At 40.2% G+C, this 21,595-nt stretch overlaps 1 protein-coding gene across 4 annotated transcripts in view; it reads right to left on the bottom strand.

Annotated features, from left to right (window-relative positions):
- Nucleotides 1-21,595, bottom strand: part of smtnb (smoothelin b) — a 276,452-nt gene that overhangs the window by 145,741 nt on the left and 109,116 nt on the right. For all 4 annotated transcript variants that reach the window (XM_048555897.1, XM_048555894.1, XM_048555895.1 and 1 more), the window contains exons 9-10: nucleotides 14,199-15,191; nucleotides 245-303 (exon numbers count right to left, since the gene is read on the bottom strand). In XM_048555897.1, coding sequence (XP_048411854.1) covers nucleotides 245-303; nucleotides 14,199-15,191 — 1,052 coding nt within the window. The remainder of the gene's footprint in view (nucleotides 1-244; nucleotides 304-14,198; nucleotides 15,192-21,595) is intronic.

The raw sequence follows: 21,595 nt of genomic DNA, 5'->3' as shown, positions 1-21,595 counted from the left end.
TACGAGGCTTCTGTTTAACTTCAAGTCAAGCAAGTTGTCTCAAATTAGTAGAGTTGAGATCTTAGTACTTAAGATAGCGTGTAGTTATTAGTATTCATACCTTTTGTTTTATTTAATAATGGTAAAATTCTTTTGCCTTAACAAGGTAACCCTGTGAATTTATTCTTTAGTAAATACATAGAATATTAGATTTTTAAAAAAGTGGTCTCAGTGGAAATTATAATAACAGAAATGCAAAGCTTACCATTATGCTGCCAGAACCAGGCATTCTGAATGGAGTAGCTCTCAAATCAAATGTCAGCTCTGAGAAAAGAAAATTAAATTGATGATTTTAGCCATCCATTATCACAGTTAGCTCACAATTGATCAAATTATCTTTGATTGTACAGACCCAAATTTTGAAACTATACTGAAACAACAAATTACAAAGCCAATAGATCTTCTAAAATAAAAATCTTCAATGAATACATAATCTTGTCATGGTGCAGTCTACACTCCTCCTACTCCTAAATACATGAAGGGAGGAATTGTCAAGGCTGTCAGTAAAGACCAGGAGAGTGGGATTGATTGAAAAGCTCTTTCAATTAGTTGGCAAAAGAATTTAAATGGTTCCATTTAAGTTTTATTCTATGAATTCTAGCCTTCTACTTGACTACTCACTTCACATTCTTATCTTCCCAACCTCTGTCTTCTAATTGTCAAAGATAAAATCTAAATTCTTGAAGGAGTACATGTTGTAAAACTTCATCACACCTTCCCACATGGAAAAACTGTAAAGGTATTCTTATGAGGTATTTTCGTTCTCTATCAAAATCCCTTTGTACCATTGTTTCTACTTATAGTGATTTGATTTGATTTATTTAACATTTCACTGTGTCTGGGTACAAGTGACAAAGTGTATAACATTACCACGCTCCAGCACTGCCTTGGATTACAGGATAAATTAGCGAATAAACTGTATAAATTGTAAAAGACTGAATAAATTGATATTAAATAGATATTGCTGAAAATAAAACAGCAATCACAAGTTGATCTTTCCCACTTTGTAGACTTCACCCTCACTGCTCATCCAGTAGCCACTGTCCAACATTGTCCCTGGATCCTGGCGACATGCTCCTTTTCTGCTGCCACTAGCTCCGTTGCTTCTATGCCTCCAAGCTGGAGACCGTCATCCTGCACAGGTCCCGCACCTCCTGTGACACTGGATATCGACCAAAGGGGTCCTCGCTTGTCTTCTGATGCTGCCACCTGAGATGGAGTGGGAGTGGAGATACGCGAGGCCCAGGGTTCCTACAGGAGGATATCAGGAGGAAGCCCCAGGGCAACCAAAACCAAAAAAAAGTCACCGATCTGGAAGGGCAATGAAGACGACACGTGGATGTGGCCAGACTAATTGCATAAGCCCATGAGTGCCTACAAATACAGCAGGATTTTCATAACTACATTTGCCGACAAAAATTTATTTTGATAATTTTTCTTCATTTTCTTTCAAATTTACTCTTTACAAAACATCCACCTGAGATTCTCCTTGCCATTTATAAGAATGATTTGAAATTGCATCAAAAGTGAAAACTGTCAGTCTCAGAGGACCACAGACTGCTGGTGAGCTTAACATGAAGGTCACTAATCCTCAGGCAAGAGGCAATGTTGAGAGGACAGAGCCTTCATAGTATCTCAGCCAATATAGGAACTGAACCTGGCCTGTTGCTGTTACTCTGCGCTATAAACCAACCATCCAGCCAACTGAACAAACTGGCCCCCCAAGTTGTATGGCTTCAGCATTAAACTCCAATGAAACAGTCTTAGATTATTTTAATAGAATCTCTCCAAACAAACCAAATGTGACAGTCTCTACAGAATTGTTAGATGTGTAAACATCAAAATACTGCGGAACTAACACAAGGCCAGTGTCTCTTTCTCCACTATTAAATATTTCTTTTAACACTCGTGTGAATAACAACTGACTGGCTGTTCAATCCCTATCTCATCTAACTGTACCAACAGGAACATCACTAGCATCTGCAGCCAGTTTAAATGGCTTGTTATAATTCAGTGTTATAAGAGCTGCAGATGTCAGTACCGCTTTCAAATTGTGTAGAACACCCTGACATTCTTTTGTCAATTCAACTTGTCTTTTTTCAACAAGTTCATCAGGGGAGCATTTATGCTTCTTAAATTTGCCGCAAACGTCTGCTAAAATACATTCATGCCAACATATTGCTGAATTTTTTCTATTGTCTTGGGCATAAGAAAATCAAAAATAGCCTCATTTTTGCTCTTGTAGGCGGAACTTTCCTTGTCTCAGTGTGACCCAATTAAGTCACTTTTACTTTGGCAAATTCAAAGTATAGCGAGATCTATGACCAAATTGGTTCCTAATTCTAATTTTAACCAATCAAGTGATTCATTCAAATGATATAAGTGTTTTTCTCAGATTTGGCTGAACACTAACAAATCAGTGATGTGGAAAACACGGCTGCTTAAACGTCAATGACTATGTTGGTTTATCATTGAAATATTGCTGGTGAATTTTCCATTTTAAAGGACATGACTTTACATGAATAAAGTCGATCCAATGTCATAAAAGCTAATTTTTTTTAAGCTGTGATGGGAATTGGAATTTTCCAATATCCTTTTAGCAAATCAAATTTTGCAACAAGTCAGACGTATCCAATTCTCACAATTACGTCTTTCAATCAGGGAATCAGATTTGACTCTACTCTTGTTACTGCATTGATTTTGCAACAATTAGAATAGAATAAAATATCAATTTGTTCTCATTTGTATTTATGAAAATACAGTGAGATGCGTATAAGTCACAATTCAGTGCCATTTTAATTACAAAAATTACAAAAAGAAATAATTGAGACGAAATTAGTCTTTTATTCCGTCCACGGCTCCTGGCTTTCTGGATGGCTATGGGACACCACTGCCAAAGCCACCCATGAAGCCGTCAAAGTGTGGATTTCCAGACTAGACCCACCACACTGCCACAGACAAAGCTGTCACCGAACCACTCCATCACTACCACAGCAAGGAGGGTCAGATTGGACCCACCAGGTCACCAGTGCTGAAGCCGTTGCCACTACAGTCGCCGGTTGGAGCCGCCTTAGCTATGAGAAACAAATCTGTAATCACAATGCTGCCACCACTGCAGACACCACTGAAACCGATGCATCGCCGCCAGGAGGAATGCAACAGACCCACTAATGATGAAGGCTTTGATAAAGCTGCAGCCATTATGGTCACAAGGAACGGACATTTGGATCAACCAGGCTGCTGTCAATGCAGCAGGGCCTCACAACTGCCTTCGTCTACCACAGCCACAGAAAAGAAGAAAAGGTGAACTTTGATGCAAAAGAGAAATGAAAAAAATGAGGAAACTAAGCAAAAAAAACCAAAATCGGACAGCAGCTGGCCAAGTACATATAGGCACGGAACACTTCCTACCTGTCGCCGCTGCCACCTTGATACATAGGTTGGAATTTTGTCTCTGGTTGTGGCATGAGAAATGGCACGAAAGTCGGGAAAATATGTGAGAATAAGGGAAATTTGAATTTCAATAGAGAACAAGTTTTGCAATCTTTGCTTCAAGCCTTAAATGGTGACTTAAGTATTGAGTGGTAACTACCTTATTTCCATGCATCTGCATCTCATTAATGCCCAACTTGCCTTGTTAGTATGTTGCTTCCAATTCTCTTCTTCCCCAAGAAAGTAGAGAAAGATCTCTGACACGTAAATCAGCACAGATACTTGGCAGATGCAGCTCGGCAATTTCTTAGACTGGTTATCATCCAACTACATCTTTAGCACAATGTCTCTGCATGTTGTAGGGACACTATGGTTCTCAATACTTCATCCACGTTAGTCAGCATGGGCAAAGTAGCAGCCTCACCATACATCAGGCATGCCCTTGGCTAACTCTCACACTATATCAGTCCTTGAATACTTTGCTTTGGTACTCAATGGAAACCTATAACTTGCCTTCTTCTGGCAGGTTGCTTTGTAAGCAGGGACACAAATGTATCTCAAGCATCTATATGGGATGCATCTTATGGCTTTTAACTTGAATTCATTGGGTTCACTCACTTTCTGCTTACTAGGAAGCTTCCAGCCTCCATGTGGCTCACATTACCTTTTCGCACACAGGTCTTCAGTGCTCAGCCTCTAACTGTCAGCCTCCATATCTTGCATTGCTTTTTAGCACAGTGGGAAAGGCAGGCAGCTTGTCACAGGGAACAGTGAACAGTCAGAAGGGTGAATATGTATTTATGAAGTAACATCAATGTCAAAGTCACAAATGCAGCATGTGCCAGCAATTTACAACCAAACACACTACATGTGTTTCAAGCAAATGGTTCTGTGTGAAAGTCAAAGGGAACTGGTCTTACTGGGGTCAAGCAGGATTATGATCAGTCAGGGAGTGCTTCTATAGTCGGTCAAGATATCCATTGTCAGTTCAGGGCTTGGCCTCCAGTCAATCTTGGCAGAGTCTGGGAATTTGTGTCCTTGGAGATTGGGCCACAATCAGGCTGGGAGATTAAGTGCAGCTATTCCAGGGATTACAGGTAAGCCAACCAGAGTGCTGTTGAGACTTCAATCTCAATTTTATTTCTGGAATGAGATAGAAGGAGGGATTGAGTTTGATAGAAGCTGAGTTATTAGTGATGCATGAGCTGGAGAGTTGTTGAGGTGTCCCCAGTGTGTGAGTAAGAAATGCAGAGAGAGGAATTGTTAGTGATGACAAAGTTGACATGACCTGTTGAGTAGACATGATGAATCAATGCATGAGAGTTTTAGTCAATGAGCTTTGGTGAGATGTATGTGCAGTGCAGAATTAGAATAAGTGTAGCATTATGAATGTGAAGTAGAGGGCAGAAAATGGTTGTGCCTGCCCATGCAGACTACATAAACTTCTTCCTGTGCTGAGCATCCTCTCTTCACCCGGTGGCCGTTGTCTCCTGTGATAGTCAGATGGAAAAAGAACAGTGCTCCTTTCCACCAGACTGTCTACCAGCACCTCCAGTTCCAGTCTGCAAAGAGGGGGGCTCCTCTGAGCCAGAATTGTCGAGAACCAAAGTATGAGGAGCAGATTCCAGACTGAAGTACCTGAAGTGGTATGCAGCCAGATTTTAGCTATGGTGCCAATGGCTTGAACACCATAAGGCTCAGGCAGTGGGGAGTACTTCCACCTCTGCTTTGGTATGATTCCACGAGAAAGGCACCAAAGATTAAGTAGCATAATTAATAAGGTGAAGAGCAGGTCAGATTAGATTAGATTCCCTACAGTGTGGAAACAGGCCCTTCGGCCCAACAAGTCCACACCGCCCATCCCATCCAGATCCATTCCCCTATATCCCACACACACCCCTGAACACTATGGGCAATTTGGCATGGCCAATCCACCTAGCCTGCACATCTTTGGACCGTGGGAGGAAACCCACGCAGACACGTGCAAACTCCACACAGACAGTTACCCGAGGCTGGAATTGAACCCGGGTTCATGGTGCTGTGAGGCTGCAGTGCTAACCACTGAACCACTGTGCCGCCTCAAGATGTTACATGTGAAAAGTTACTCTCGGTCCTGGCAGATGAGGCACCATGAATCTCACCCAACAAACAATAAAGCAAATGATGAAATTCTGCTCGTAAGCTTTGTCCTGATCTGGTTTCAGCTTCATCAAAAATATGCAAGTTTCAGCTATTATAATTCATTTCAGTAAGTTCATTCTTCATCATGAGCTTAATCCCTTCTCCCACTTGAACTAATTTCTCCAAGTTGAATGTATAAGAATGTTTTATGGATACTACATCATCTACATTTGTGTTTTATGTAGCCAAAGTCCTTTTTCATGGTTTTCAAATAAATCTATATTTGAAACTGTAATAGCTTTTTAATTGTTTTTTTGAAAGATTGCATAATATTCCATCTAACTTTTTAAGCATCTCCACATTGTCCAATCTGATTACTGTCCAAAGTTTTATCCCACTCTCCATTTCTTTCGCTATTGTAAACACACTTCTGCTCTGACTATGCTCCCTGTTAGTGGTAGTTGACATAGTCCCAGAACAATAGGTCTGCTCTAATATACTGACACCACATGCTCAGTAATTTTTCCTCTTGTTTGCAGTACTCATTATATAATTCACAACTTTGAGTTTCTTTTTGATTTGGTAAGATCAAGTGAACCTTGCTCTTAATTGTTCCCCAGAGACAGATAACAATATTAATAGACAATAGACAATAGGTGCTGGAGTAGGCCATTCAGCCCTTCAAGCCAGCACCACCATTCGTTATGATCATGGATGATCATCCACAATCAGTATCCTGTTCCTGCCTTATCCCCAAAACCCTTGATTCCACTAACTTTAAAGGGCTCTATCCATCTCTTTCTTGAAAGTATCCAGAGAGTTGGTCTCCACTGCCTTGTGGTGCAGAGCATTCCCTATATCCACCACTTTCTGGGTGAAGAAGTTTTTCCTCAACTCTGTTCCAATACATGTTGCCAGCCGCAAAATTCCAAATATTACCCTTTTTATCTACTGCAGTTTTAATTGTTTGAGCATTCTTCAAATGCTTTTTGAGCAGTTCATTGTTTGGCTAGTGCCTCTCTGAAACTCAAACATTGATGGAAGAATGGTGTCTTAGCTACAGGTTTATAAATTTCTTTTCAATGAATTTACGGCCTGCTCTCATCTCACGTCCATACATCAAGGTATCTCAAATTGCAAACATTAACAATGGCATTCCTTTATCTCAATCATTCGGACAATCCTCACAATAATTTCTAATTCTGGCCTTTTAAGGTTTGATGCCATCTTGCCAATTCCCCAACTATTTGTTATTTGTTTGAAAATTTGTGACATAGAATTTGAAGGTTAATATAGTTGCATTTCTTTGTGGAGATCATATCTTGTAAAATATTGAACTTTTCTACTATCAATTTTCCCAAAATAAATCAATTCAGAAAGTCACATTGAAACATTTATGCATGTTAAAAGGTAACTATTCTCATTCTTGGTTTAAGTAAGTTGTCCTACACAATCTACTAAGGTCTTGCTAAATTTTCTTCATAAACCTAGCATTGGGATCAAAGGCGCAGATCTAATTGATGTTTGGTGTTTCCCCAGTACCTGAATCATATGGAATGTCCGGCAAAATTTTGTCACATCTTTACGTAAACCTGGTCAATAAAAATGTTTTATATGTTTTAATTTCAGTGGCAGATCAGAAAGGTATTTTAAGAGCCACTCAAGGTTTTGACACAATACTCAGATGGAACAAACATCACTATCACTCCTTCTTGACTAGCTAGTATTTGAGGTGGTCCACATTTCCTCATTACTGCTTTGTCTTTTAAATAACAGCACTGATTCAATTTTGGAGCAGGCAGTTTAGTATAATTCTCTCAATTCAGAATCTAGCTGTTACATCTGTACTAAAAAGAGTTGGGTTAGACATGTCAGCCTCACTTTCTTTCCCTTCATCCTGTTATATATTTGAAATTTGTGTCAGATAACTGAATTTCCAATTCATCTCCCTCTTCTATTGTCACCTCCTCTTCATGTTTAATTCTACAGGCCTGAGTATTAGTTACATTTCAGGCAGTAACCAGGATGTTCCTCCTTTAGTGTCTCAGTTTCCTTCACTGAGTCAGTTGAATAAAAAATTAACAAGTTAAGGTTGCAGAGACATTTCCCTGAGATTGATTATCGGATATTGCTGGGAAAAACACTGAATTTTTGCTTTTAATAAAGTGTGAAGCTGAATGAACACAGCAGGCCAAGCAGCATCTCAGGAGCACAAAATTCTCCAGCATCTGCTGTTCCCATTATCACTGATAGAATTTTTGCTTTTGCTATTATTGTTGAAATCTTTGGAAGAAGGAGAAGACAAAGTAGTAATGAATGCATGACAAGACACTAGGAAGCTCAAAGGAACAGAGGGATATTGGGGTACTTGTCCACCAGTCCCTGAAGGTGGCAGGTTGATGTGACAGTTAAGGTGGCATATGGGATGCTCATGGTTATCAGTCGAGGCATAGATTATCAGAGCTGGGAAATCATGTTGGAGCTGTATAGAACTTTGCTTAGGTCACAGTTGGGAGTATTATATGCAGTGCTGATCACCATACTAGAGGAAGGAGGAAAAATATGCTTACATTGGAGAGGTGCAAAGGAAATCCACAGGGATGTTGCCTGGGCTGGAGCATTTCAGCTCTGAACAGAGATTGGATAAACTCAGGTTGTTTCCTTTGGAGCAGAGAACGTTTAATTCTGGTATCCAACTTCTTCAATATTACCACCAGCTGGGGTCATAACAGCATGGAATATCTATCTGCTTGCCTAAGAAGTTAGATTAGATTATATTAGATTCCTTACAGTCTGGAAACAGGCCCTTTGGCCCAACAAGTCCACACCGCCCCTTGAAGTATCCCAGCCAGACCCAGCCCCCTATAAACCAAACACCCCTGAACATTACGGGCAATTTTAGCATGGCCGATCCACCTAGCCTGCACATCTTTGGACTGTGGGAGGAAACCGGAACACAGGAGGAAACCCACGCAGACACGGGGAGAATGTGCAAACTCCGCACAGAAACCAACTTAGTAACTAAGATGACTAAATAATCTAAAATCCCAAATATTAAAGGCTGACTAGAATTTTCCAGTTGCCTAGCAGATATTTTATAGCATTGGAAAGTAGGCTAACTGCCTGTAAATGTCCTCCTTGTGGCGAGTCAAGAGGTCAGCACCCAAGATCAACTCCATTCACCTGACCATTACTGCGATCATTGGCTTTCTACAGAGGGGTTTACCTTCCACAATGGTGGGCTGCAGCTTAAGCCATTTTTTAAACTTTTAAGTTTTAAAACATGCGGGAAGAGTTTTGAAACATACTTAAAATGGCAGGCTGCAGCGATTACTCAGCTAGGGACCTTCCAATTGCACCTCTGGTATTGAGAGCACAAAGTGGCCAGTTTTGGGGAAGATCTATCTCATACGTATGTACACAATTGCTATGCTATTTTCAATATAGAACTATGGATTAATTATTCTGAATATCAAAGTGGCCAATAAAATGGCTGCTGATGCATGTTGACAGGGCTGTTAAGAAGGCATACAGTGTTCTAGCTTTTATTAATAGAGGGATCGAGTTCCGGAACCAAGAGGTTATGCTACAGCTGTACAAAACTCTGGTGCGGCCGCACTTAGAACATTGCGTACAGTTCTGGTCACCGCATTATAAGAAGGATGTGGAAGCTTTGGAAAGGGTGCAGAGGAGATTTACTAGGATGTTGCCTGATATGGAGGGAAGGTCTTACGAGGAAAGGCTGAGGGACTCGAGGCTGTTTTCATTAGAGAGAAGAAGGTGGAGAGGTGACTTAATTGAAACATATAAAATAATCAGAGGGTTAGATAGGGTGGATAGGGAGAGCCTTTTTCCTAGGATGGTGATGGCGAGCACGAGGGGGCATAGCTTTAAATTGAGGGGTGAAAGATATAGGACAGATGTCAGAGGCAGTTTCTTTACTCCGAGAGTAGTAAGGGAATGGAACGCTTTGCCTGCAACGGTAGTAGATTCGCCAACTTTAGGTACATTTAAGTCATCATTGGATAAGCATATGGACGTACATGGAATAGTGTAGGCTAGATGGGCTTGAGATCGGTATGACAGGTCGGCACAACATCGAGGGCCGAAGAGCCTGTACTGTGCTCTAATGTTCTATGTTCTATGTGCAAGTGGTCTGGTCACGTGCTCACAACAACAGGCTTCAAGGTTTGTCTGAATATATGCTGTTTGCGTCACCACATTCTAGTTGCAGTGATGTCACCTTAAGCGTATGCGCAGACTGTCTAATCTTCATTTTATAGCAATTATTTTGTGCTACCTCAGCCACTTCCGGGACTCCTAAATCCTTGCGGTAATTCAATCTGGGCCAAGGGCAGGATTAAAGTTGCTGGTAAGAATGAAATGAAGCCTCTATTAGCCAAGGTCCTTCTGAAGCATGTATATAATTGACGGTGATTTCACTGGCAGCACTATATTTGTGGTAGGGAGTTACTGTTCCATCTCTGGACTGTGGTGCCATACTGCACTATTCTGTTTTTGAGTATGCACACTTGTTGCTCCATCTGGTGGTGGCATTCACAAAAACACAGCCATTTAATTATTTAAGAAAACAAACTACAGGAACCAAAAACTGAATGAACGTTACAATATTTTTCAATGTTGGATGGTGGTGGCATTTATTGACCTTCCCTGATTGCTCTAAAGATTTTGTGAGCTTCTTCCTTGAACTGCTGCAGTTCTTGGGGTGTAATATGCCCACAGTGCTGCTGGAAAGGTGCTCCAGGAATTTGACCCCCTCTGAAGAAACAGTGATAATAGTTCCAAGTCATGATTGCTGATGGCTTGGATGGGAACTTGTCAACTGAGGTGCTCCAGTGAATCTCCTCTTTCAGTGAGTTGTTTAATTGTCCACCACTATTCATGACTGGATGTGGCAGGACCGCAGAGCTTAGATATAATCTGTTGGGTGTGGGATTGCTTGGCTCTGTCTATCACTTGTTGCTTAAATTATTTGGCATGTAAGTAGTCCTGCTTAGTAGCTTCACTAGGTTGACACCTCAGTTTTAGTTATGCCTATTGCTGCTCTTGGCAATGGCCTCCTACTCTCAATTGAACCAGGTTGATCCCCTGGCTTGATAGTAATTGTTGTGTGGGGTATATGCCAGGCCATGAGGTTGCAGACTGTGCAAGAGATTCCATCTCTCTGCTGTTACAATCCACTTATCACTGTTTTGTTTTTGTTTCAAATTAAAATTTGCAGTTATCTTGGTATTCACAATTTGTAATTGTTTTACTGTTGAGGATAATTGAGCTGAAGTTTAGTATCAAGCATAAACAAAACAAGATCAATTATAGACAGGTCATAACAATCACCAAACATGTAAAGATTCAGGTATTAATAAAAAGGAAACCAAGATGATTGCAAATCTGAGGACCACTCAGCTCCTGACCTCATTACTGCCTTGATTTAAACATGGAGATGAGACAGCCGAATTCTAGAGGCGAGGTGAGAGCAACAGGCTTTGACATCGAGGCTGCATTTGGCTGAGTGTGGTATCCACGAACACTGATAAAAATGGCATTAACGGGTATTGGGGGTAAACTCTCCGTATTTGGAGTCACAGCTGACACAAAGAAAGTTGGTTGTGATTGCCAAAAGTGAGTCATCTCAGCAGGAGTTTCTCAGGGTACTGTCCTTGATCTAACCATCTTCAGCTATTGCATCAATGAGCTCTCTATCATCAGGTCAGAACTGGGAATGTCCGTCGATGATTGTAGAACGTTCAACATCATTCGCAACTTCTCAGATACTGAAGCAGTCAATGTTCAAATGCATCAAATCTGGACAATATCACTAGCTGACTAGTGACAAGTAACATTCGCACCATACAAATGCCAGGCAATGGCCATCACCAATAAGAAATAAACTAACCACAGCCCCTTGACATTAAAATGGTGTTACCATCATTGAATCCCCACTACAAATATCCTTGGAGTAACCATTGACCAGAAATTCAACTGGGCTCTTCAAATAAACAGTGGCTACAAGGCTAGGATACTGCAGTGAGTAAGTCACCTCCTGACCCCCCAAAACCTGTCCATCATCTACAAGGCACAAGTCAGAAGTGTGATGGAATACTCTCCATTTGCCCGGATGGGTGCAACTCCAACAATAAACTCCATCTAGGACAAAGCAGGCCAGCCTGATTAGCACTACATCTACAAACATTCACTCCCTCCACTATTGATGCTTAGTAGCAGCAGTGTGTATATTTACAAAATGCATTGCAGAAATTTACCGAAGGTCCTTAGACAACACCTTCCAAACCCATGAGCACTCCCATTTAGAAGGACAGGGCAGCAGATTTTACTGTCGCTGGTCAAAATCCTGGAATTTCCTCCCTAATGGTATTATGGGTCAATCCTTGGCACTAGGGCTGAAGGGGTTCAAGAATGGAGCACACATATACCTGTCAAGGGCAACTAGCAAAATGCAATAAAAATACTGACAGGCCAGCAACAACCACATCCCATGAATTAAGAAAAGAATAACAGAATGTATGATTGTTTCATAACTGCTGCTCTTTTTTCTGGTTTTGGATTGCAGCTGTTGATTTTTGTTTGTATTCTTCTGCAAAGAAACTTACGTTTCTTTACTTGTCCCATCAGCATTTCCTTTTGCCATGTGCCATCATTCCTTTTGAGATTTAGGACAGGATTTTCAAAGGGGTTCGGAAGCTAGATGTGGGTTTTGAGAATTGCAGCTCCAGAAATTGTCTCAGGATCCCAATGCCTCTGGAAGCATTTTGAATTTTGAAATGCATGGCAAGAGTGTTCACTAACAAATAACAGCCTCTTAAGCATTTTAGTGGCTTGTTAAAGAGCCTACTTGTTCCTGAACGACATTTTCCAATAATTTTTCAATGAGCTCAAGGACACCTTCATGCCATGCTGGGTGCACCACAAAGCTCAAAATAATCTTCTCTAAAATTGCCTTGGCGACAAATCTGCAAGGCTAACCGTCATTGACACTAGGAAAAGCACAGGTCTTCACTTTGCTGCATGCCTTGTTCATCCATGACGCCCTTCCCAGGAGCTGCTTGCTTTAATCACCAAGACAGCAACTATCCCAAAATGACTGTCAACTGCCTTTGCCGCTATAGCAGGCAGGCACCTCCCGAATCCTGGAGATGATGCCCCTTATAATTAGTGTCAAGCCTGTTTCCTGGCCAACTAAGCCATTTATGTTTAAAAATCATATCTTGAGTATAAAATAGAAAGGGGTCACAAAAGGGACAGGAAAAGGGTCATTTGGTTGAGAACTTCTTGTTACAGTTGGAGTTCAACAGTAGATCAAATCACAGTTGAACCATCCAGCAAAAAAAAAGCACAAAATACTAAACGAAAACCTAAATAAAGAACTGTGGATGCTGTAAATCAGGAACAAGAACAGAAGTTGCTGGAAAAGCTCAATAGGTCTAGCAGCATCTATGAAGAAAAGTCACAATTAACATTTTGGGTTTGGTGACCCTTCATCAGAACTGATGGTAGCTAGGAAAATATCAATTTATATGTGGGAGATAGAGTTGGGTAGGGGGTAAGGAGTAAACATCCGCCATTACACACCACCTATTATTTCGCACTGACAATCCTCATTAACAGCTACTCAGCCTCCTAGCCAGATTGTTATTAACTCCTTCGTCTTTCCAAGTGCTCTTCTCTCTCTTTGGGCTCCATCCCCACCTTTCATTTACTCCTTAACCCCTCCCCCAACCCTATCTTCTGCACATAAGCTGACATTTTCCTGGCTACCATCAGTTCTCAGGAAGAGTCACCAGACTCGAAACATTAACTCTGATTTTTCTTCAGATGCTGCCAGACCTATTGTGCTTTTCCAGCAACTTGCGTTTTTATTAGGCACAAAATACTTTTATCTCTTCTTTATTTCCCTTTACAGAAGCTGCTAGCAGCCTTCGCCTTTCATCTTACAACCTTTACAAAATCCAGCCAGAACCAATACACCAGACAGTGACATTAGTGGTCTTATCTACTGGTATGCTTTAACTGGGATCATACTTCTCCCCAACGTGACGTCTTACATATTCTGACAAACTGCTATGAGCAGTATTGACTGTCACCAAAAAGTACAACTCAAAGGCTAAAAATTCATGTCGTGGTCGTAGACCCGAGGGTGTGCCCTTATTAGAGCAGTGTAGCTTCAGGTTCTGCATAGCTAAGTAACATGATTAAAACTGGAGTGAAACTTAAAGAATTAAATATCATCTCAAAAATAATGAGCTCTGAGCTGATATAGTGAGAAGAGAAAAAAAAATCTGTTTTATCTCAAACATTTCAGATCGTAAGTATTGAATAGTTCTGCAAATACTTCACTCAAAAGTTTGTTGAAAAATCACAATGAGATCATGACTTGCTGTTAGCAGTAAGTAACAAATGTTTGATTGAAAGGCAGATCTCTCATAAAAAAATCAATACTTTGTTTTTAAACAAAATCAGCACATTATTAAAATGAATAGATATTGAAGTTATTTATTTACGAATTCTGGTACGTAAATTTTTCATTTAGGAAGATATGCCTTTGTACCCTAAACATTAAATGCACGTACCTCTCCTCTGTGAGGAAGGTGCACCAGAGATCCTGGCAGAGGTAAGATCTGGTTTCTGTCCCTCCTTGACTTCAATTGTCACAAATGTCTTCATGTTGTCTTTATTGCTATTAAACTCTTCTTTCTCTTTTTGTCCAGAAAAACTTCTTTGCAAGAGGTTGAATGTTCTCGCAGACACGTCTGAGCACTTAGCAGAGCTGAGTTGGTCTAAGTACACTGAGCTGTCTGTGCATGTTTTACTAGAGTTCTTCTCTGACGCAGGCTGGAGTGTCTGTGACTTGCTTATGTTGCTCCTCCCTGGAGTTCTAATGTATGATTTATCAGTAACAGCATTTTGAGTGTAAGGTTTCTTGGTGTAGTCCTTGTCAAAAGTAATTGTCTTACTTGATTCATCTACAGGAACGTCAGATGCAATCAGGTGACTTAAGCTTTCAGAAGAAGAGATCAATGAATTTGTCTCTCTAGGCTGGGCTTTCTGCACTTCAGTAGTTGTGAAGTTAGATTTGACAGTGCTATAAATTAAGTTACAACCAGATTGTGGTGAGTTGTTTCCATCCCTTTGGATAAAGCAGAACATGTTCTCCTTCAACAATGTAGACCTGTCTCGCTCTATCCCATTTCTCTTGTTTGAGCCTGTGAGTTTGTTACTTCCACTAGACTGTAAGTATTCATGCTGTTTATCTGTTTTTCCTACAGATTTACCCAATTCCCATGTGTCCTTAAGATCTGCAGACTTTCCTTTCAGAGATGTTTCTGAATTTGAACTTTTAATTTCTTTTATCTTTATTGCAGGGCTGCTTGAGAATAACTGCTGTTGCTGTAGAATTCTGCTATTTCTGCCTTCATTTATCTGGTTTCTTTTCTGACTGCAGAAGTTTCCTTCAAGTTCAAAAGGTTGGTCAGGTGAGTCCATTGTAAATTTCTTCATTCGGTCACGTATAGAGCTGTTTTTCCTAATCGGTGAGCTATTCATGCATATTTCACTGGCTATTTCTGAAAAGCAAGCACAGAATGAGGACCATTTACTCAACAGCATGATACCAAACCTACAAATAATTGCATGGCTCTTTACCTTATAATTCTTTAATCTAGTGACTAAATACGTATTTCAATAGGCAAAAAGCTGGAAATTCATCTGTATCATTAAGCACGTGCATCCTTACTGGAGGAACGTGTTTTCAATTAAAAATTCACAATGTCTGCTGGATCTGGGAAAGAACAGCAGGAAAGGCTCAAATAAGCAGGGTCAGTCATGCATTTTATGTATAAATATTACATTTTCTTCACCTCAGTGGAATAGGAAATTACAAAACTTTATTGGATACGTTAAGGTTCCATTTGGAACATCATTAAGCTCCATTTACCATTTGTCTATCCATTGGTGTCAGTGGTAGCACGTATCCAGCTTTGCTGATCAGTTCTGGAATTGAAAATATTCATTTAAAGTTCACTGATCAAGCCTGAAAGGGACTAATAACATCCAGAAAGGAATGCATCACTTTAGATAAGATCTAACAGCCTTATCAAAGTGCTACAGTTTCCCATCAACTGGAGAGTGGAAGGAGGCAGTTTTATGCATTGAAAAAGACTGAGATGACTTTTGTAACCATCTCATTGAATAAAGAAGGGAGGATCATAGATTGCAGAGAAGTAGTGTGACTGGGAAACTTTGACTGGAAATAGATATTGCTGATTTTGCATTTTCTTTTTAAAGATAAATGTACTAATTGCAAGGTTGAAGTGTTTAAGATTAACTCGAATATTATTATGGAAAAAATTGAAGAAAACCATGAAGAACTCTACTGAACCCACAAGTAATGCAGCAACAGTCGGCAAAAGAAACAGCATTTTAAAAAAGTGTGTATACAATTCTAAATTGGGATCTTCTACAGCTACCTGGGAGAACAAGGTAAATATTTGGTGTTAGCCAAGGTGACACTTGAAGTCCAAATTAAGCATGAATAGCCACCTCTCTGACACTCACTGAGCTGCCTGGCTGCAATATTTAATGGGTGGCACTACTTTACCAGTCTTTGCGCCTATGTCTCAGATACTCAGTCCCAGGTTATGCTGGACAGCCAGAAATATAGACTTAGTGCTGCAAATGCATATGTGCAGACACATTCTGATTTAGAGTTCTTTTGTTACCAGTAGCTGACATCACAGGGCCCACCTGTGTGCAGGTTGGCAGTCATTTTGATATACTTCTTTGAATTCAGACCAATTACTCCATTATTAAGTAATTATGATTTTATGATTCAGTTAAATGTAGCATTTGAAAGCAACCAACTAAATTTCTAGATTTAGGTAAGGTTGACTTCAATGGGATGAGACACAGACGGTCCACAGTAACCTGTCAATGTGCCAAGTGATAGGAGGCCAGTCGAAAAATAACTTGTTTCAGATAATGTTCAGTTAACATCTGTAAGGGGAACAAAATTCTTTATTTTAAAAAATAGATGAAGAGACAATATAAACACCAAAAAATTCTTACAAACTGAGAGAATATAGATCCAATCTATTTAATCTTTCCTGGTAGATCAGTCCCTGTATCTCGGGAATTAGTTTGGTGATCCTTCATTGGCAAGTATATATTTCCTTGGGTAAGGTTTTGCACAATGCTGGCATTCTGGCTATAAAAATGACTCTGAACTTCCAGTTGCCTGTGAATTCAACACACCATTATGTTCCTTGGCCAATATTTTATCTCATGCCTGCTGCAGTGTTCCAGTAAGGCTCAGCACAAGCTGGGAGAGCAGCATCTAATGCTCTACTTGGGGACTCTACAGACTCCTGGACTCAATATTGAGCTACTAACTTCAAGATGCTAAATATCTACTTCCATGTTTTTTTCCCATCCCCACATCAAGACACTGTCATAACATATGCTGCTTTCAAAACAGCCAATCTTTTCACTTATGGTCCCCACTATCAGCTTATCTTCCTCCTTGACTTACTATCATGTATAACTCTTTCTCTCTTTCTAAGGTCCTCTCCATCTATCATTCACCCCAACCACCCCCGCATCATCAGCGTATATATCACCTTTTCCTACCTACTATCAATTCTGAAGGGTCACTGAACTCAAAAAGTTAACTCTGCTTTCTCTCCTCTTCTATGAAAGACAACATGCCATTTGTCTTCTTAACTGCTCGGTGTGTTGTCTTTCAGTGGCTCATGAAATCGATTTAAGGCTTAACATTTCCTAGCCTCTCACTACTCAAGAAATACTCTGTATTTCTACTTCTCCTGTTAAAGATGCATCACATTTTTCCACATTGTATTCTGTCTTCCAATTTTTTGTCCAACTCAACTTAGTCTTTACAAATCCCCTTGAAGTATTCTCTTCTTAACTCACACTTGCACCTTGCTTTGTGTCATCTGCAAACTTGGATATATTACATGGAAACACCATTCCAAATCATCAAATAGATGGTGAGCAGCAGGGAACCAACTTCTGAGCCTTGGCATATCCCACTAGCCACAGCCTGCCAAAATGAAAGTGACCCATTTATTCCTGCTCTTTCTGTCCATTAATCAGTTCTCAATCCATGTCAGTACATTCTGCCGACTCCCAAGAACTCTAATTTTATTTATCCAGCTTTTGTCTGAGATCGTATCATAAGTCTTTTGAAAATCCAAGGTTCAGAAATCCACCAGTTCTCCTATATCAACTCTGCTTGTTACATCCTCAAAAAACTCTAACAAGTTATGAAATGTGTTTTCTCGTTCATAAATCCATGTTGATTCTGTCCTACCACTGTTTTCTAAGCATCCTTTCTTATTGCATCCTTTATTATAGATTTCAGTTTCTTCGCTACAACTGATGTTCGATTAGATTCCCTACAGTATGGAAACAAGCCCTTCGGCCAACAAGTCCACACCACCCCTTGGAGCATCCCACCCAGACCCATTCCCCCATAACCCACACACCCGTGAACACTACAGGCAATTTAGCATGGCCAATCCACCTAGCCTGCACATCTTTGGACTGTGGGAGGAAACCGGAGCACCCGGAGAAAACCCACGCAGACACAGGGAGAATGTGCAAACTCCGCACAGACAGTTGCCCAAGGCTGGAATCGAACCCGGGTCTCTGGTGCTGTGAGGCTGCAGTGCTAACCACTGAGCCACCATGCTGCCTGGTCTGTAGTTCCTTGATTTTCCTACCCTTCCTTTCTGAAAAGTAGGATAATACAACTGTCACCTTCCAATATGCAGAAACCATTACAGACTTAATAAAATTTTGAAAGATAATCAATCATTCTCATCCTCAAAGTGGTTGTTAATAGTCGAAGATATTTGCTGGCCAGATTCTCTAGCACTATTCCCCAACATTAAATTTAGCCTCAGTGTTGTCCACAATAAAGCACAATGCCTTGCTGTAGTCATCAATGTTACAGTTCAAGAATTCATAATGTTTCAAATCATTTGTCGTCAAATGCTTGTCCAAGAAATGCAATGTTCAGTAATTAGAACGTGTTTCACTGTTAATGTCTGAAGACGCTGCTCGTCTCTCAAATGGGTGTGAGTCAACAAGAACAAAGACACCAGCACAAACATTTTTAAGAGCATATTGGGCATATATTCAGAAATGTACAAGATTATTTACAATATGTTTCACACATGCCCCTTCAGTGATTTCAGTAAGGTTTTTTTTCCCCTTGCTTTCTCTCTCTCTCAACATTCTAAAGCAGGATCATTTTCACAGCTGGGGATAGAGTAAGTCTCCTGTTATTGGCCTTCTTGACCTGAAAGACTTGAGCAAGTGTACCCAAAGGTGTTTGGACCTAGAGGGCTCAGGCCTATTGAAAGTGTCCTTCCCAGATGCATGCTCACTGTTGTCAGCTAGCATCTCTGCAGGCTTTGGTATCACAAAGGGAAAAGGTGGGGGATCCAGGTACTTCTGTAGTATCATGAGAGGAAACTTCTTGGAGACTTGTGTGTGGCTCCTTCGAGTAGGTACTTGATGGAACCACCCTGTCTCTCTGAGAGAAAGGGACACCTTGAGTGAGTTCAAAATCCCTCATCCTTCAACCTTGTTGAGCACTTATGAGTAAAGTGATGAAGTGCACGTCTGTACAAATATACTGATACTGGCAGAAACTGAGTGGGTGCACCTGGCTCTCCATGGCAGTTGCCAAACTCCTAACGGCAAAAACTATATGGAGCATGCTGGAGCTAGCAGTGTACTTCTATTGTTAGTGGTCACCTCCAATCATTAATCCAGTTTACTGACTGCCATCAACAAACATGATTGCTGTTCTATCTACACATTTTCATGATGTCATTAATGGCTAAAATCATGGGGTCATCTTCCACCTGGACCTGAGCAGTTACCTGATTTCTGGCAATCCACTGTGTCAAAGACCTGGGCATTTCTTCTTTGACCAGCTGCTGAGATGTGTCAGTGATGTGCTTACCAGATTGTGCTCCCATTTCTAATCCAGAAAAAGTATGCACTGAGGTGAAAGTCTATGAGCTGGAGAAAGACGCACAGATAAACTCTGAAGGTGCATCCTCTGAGAACAGGCCAATGTGTTTGAGACACATATTGGATTAAGTGGTGGAATGAGTTGAGGGATAAAACGGCAGTTTCTTACTGTATTTGATTTTCTTCTCCACCAAATTTAAGACAATGATGGTTTAAACTCACATCCAAGGCTGTTTTGAAAATCTCAAGGTTGTTTGTATTGGATTTGAGATTTTCCAGGTAACTTTCACCCTCCCTGATGAGAAGCAGTGTCTGTAGCTCAACCTCCAGCTCAAAAACTGAGCTTATGCTGCTCATGCATTGCCATTGCCATGGCATCTAGGGGCTCAGAAATATTATAGCCATGATATATACCTGACCTACTACCTTTACTGTGTTTTGTTTCAATTAATTTACAGTTCTGCCCCTCACCTAACTCCATTTACTTTACCTAACTCCTGATGTCACACTCTAAACTCAAGCAGCACTCCATGCAGGCTAAGCTACATGGGTCTGAATAGAGGGGACATTGGTGGGGACTCATCAAAATTAGTACAGCAAAATAAAAATCACAAAATTAATGATGCAAGAGTGGCAAATCACTTGGAGCTTTGACTTCCATCCCAGTATTTTAAACGAGTTATGGAAGAACAATACAAATACCTTAACGATAACCTTACGAAGTTCTCTTGATGCACCAGCCCAATTTTTAAAAAATGTGACAGAGGGAAATCAAGGAATTACAAACCAGTTGCCCTAGCTCTTGTCAGGAAATTTCTAGGATCTATAAAAGGACTGGGCTACTCAGCATTTTGGAAATTGTCAGCTGATCAGAAAAAGTCAGCAAGGGGACTTCTAAAGAAATCTAGCTCTGTAGAAGAGCCACATCTGTCTTGAAATATTAATTTTGTTTCTCACTCTGCAGATCCTGCCAGAGCTGCTGAGTTTCTTCAGCATTTTTTGTATTTTGGTGATGATAAAGAGATTGCAATAATCATTGATGGCTTTAATCTACACAGAAACTGGCCTGGATGAGGAGTTCACAGGGGTTAAAAAGGAATGTCAATTACACAGGGATATCAGCAAAGTGCAAATAAGCACCTGCTTTCCTTTTTGGGTGTAAAATGATGGGTAGAATTGGCAAAAGAGAATATAAAAAAAAGGATGATGAAGTAGCATCATATATTTAAGAAACTACTCTGAAATAATATGCAGAAATTAAGCTGGAAACGGGTAAGGATGATATTAGTGATAAAATGCTTAAGGTGTCTTACTTTCTTCCAAAGGCTTTTTGCCATGTGAATCAAACTGGGAACAAAATATCTCAAAAAGAAATGTAACACCAATGTATTACATTTTTTACCACAATGTTCACAACTTACCCTGAGGTTTTGTAAAAAGTATTTATGTTACTGGCACTTAGATGTCTGATGTGAATGTAATTGTCATCCATGGGAAGGGCAATAGGTTAATGAAAAAGACCATTTTGGTATGCAAATGTTTCCTTCGAAAAACCAGCATCAGATTAATATGTCACTGATACACAAATGCCGAGAACATTTGACGGGAGGCAGAGGAGCATGGTGGTCTATTAAATTGTTATTTGCCGATTCTGCAAGGTCAGGGAAATGATCAGGACTGGGAATAAAATAGAGATTAGGTACCACCAATGAAATTTAAAAAATAGCTTGGAGAAATTAAGCAACATGTTCAGCTTGAGAAAGAAGATGTAAATAATGAGGTAATGTTACTTTAAAAGGTTCTAATAAATAACTTGAAGGACAAAGATGGTAAACTACAATATAATAAGCCTGTCAAAACACAATCTCAATTTTTAGAAGCACATTGAGTTTGCTTAATGTTTATTCAAATCAAATTCAGTACCTCATATGGTACTCTTCTATATTTCAAGAGTTTGCTCCAT

The sequence above is a fragment of the Stegostoma tigrinum genome, chromosome 26, assembly GCF_030684315.1.
Source record: "Stegostoma tigrinum isolate sSteTig4 chromosome 26, sSteTig4.hap1, whole genome shotgun sequence".
Taxonomy (NCBI): Eukaryota; Metazoa; Chordata; class Chondrichthyes; order Orectolobiformes; family Stegostomatidae; genus Stegostoma; species Stegostoma tigrinum.
Note: the sequence above shows the minus strand (reverse complement) of the source record. Positions and strands in the feature narration are given on the sequence as shown.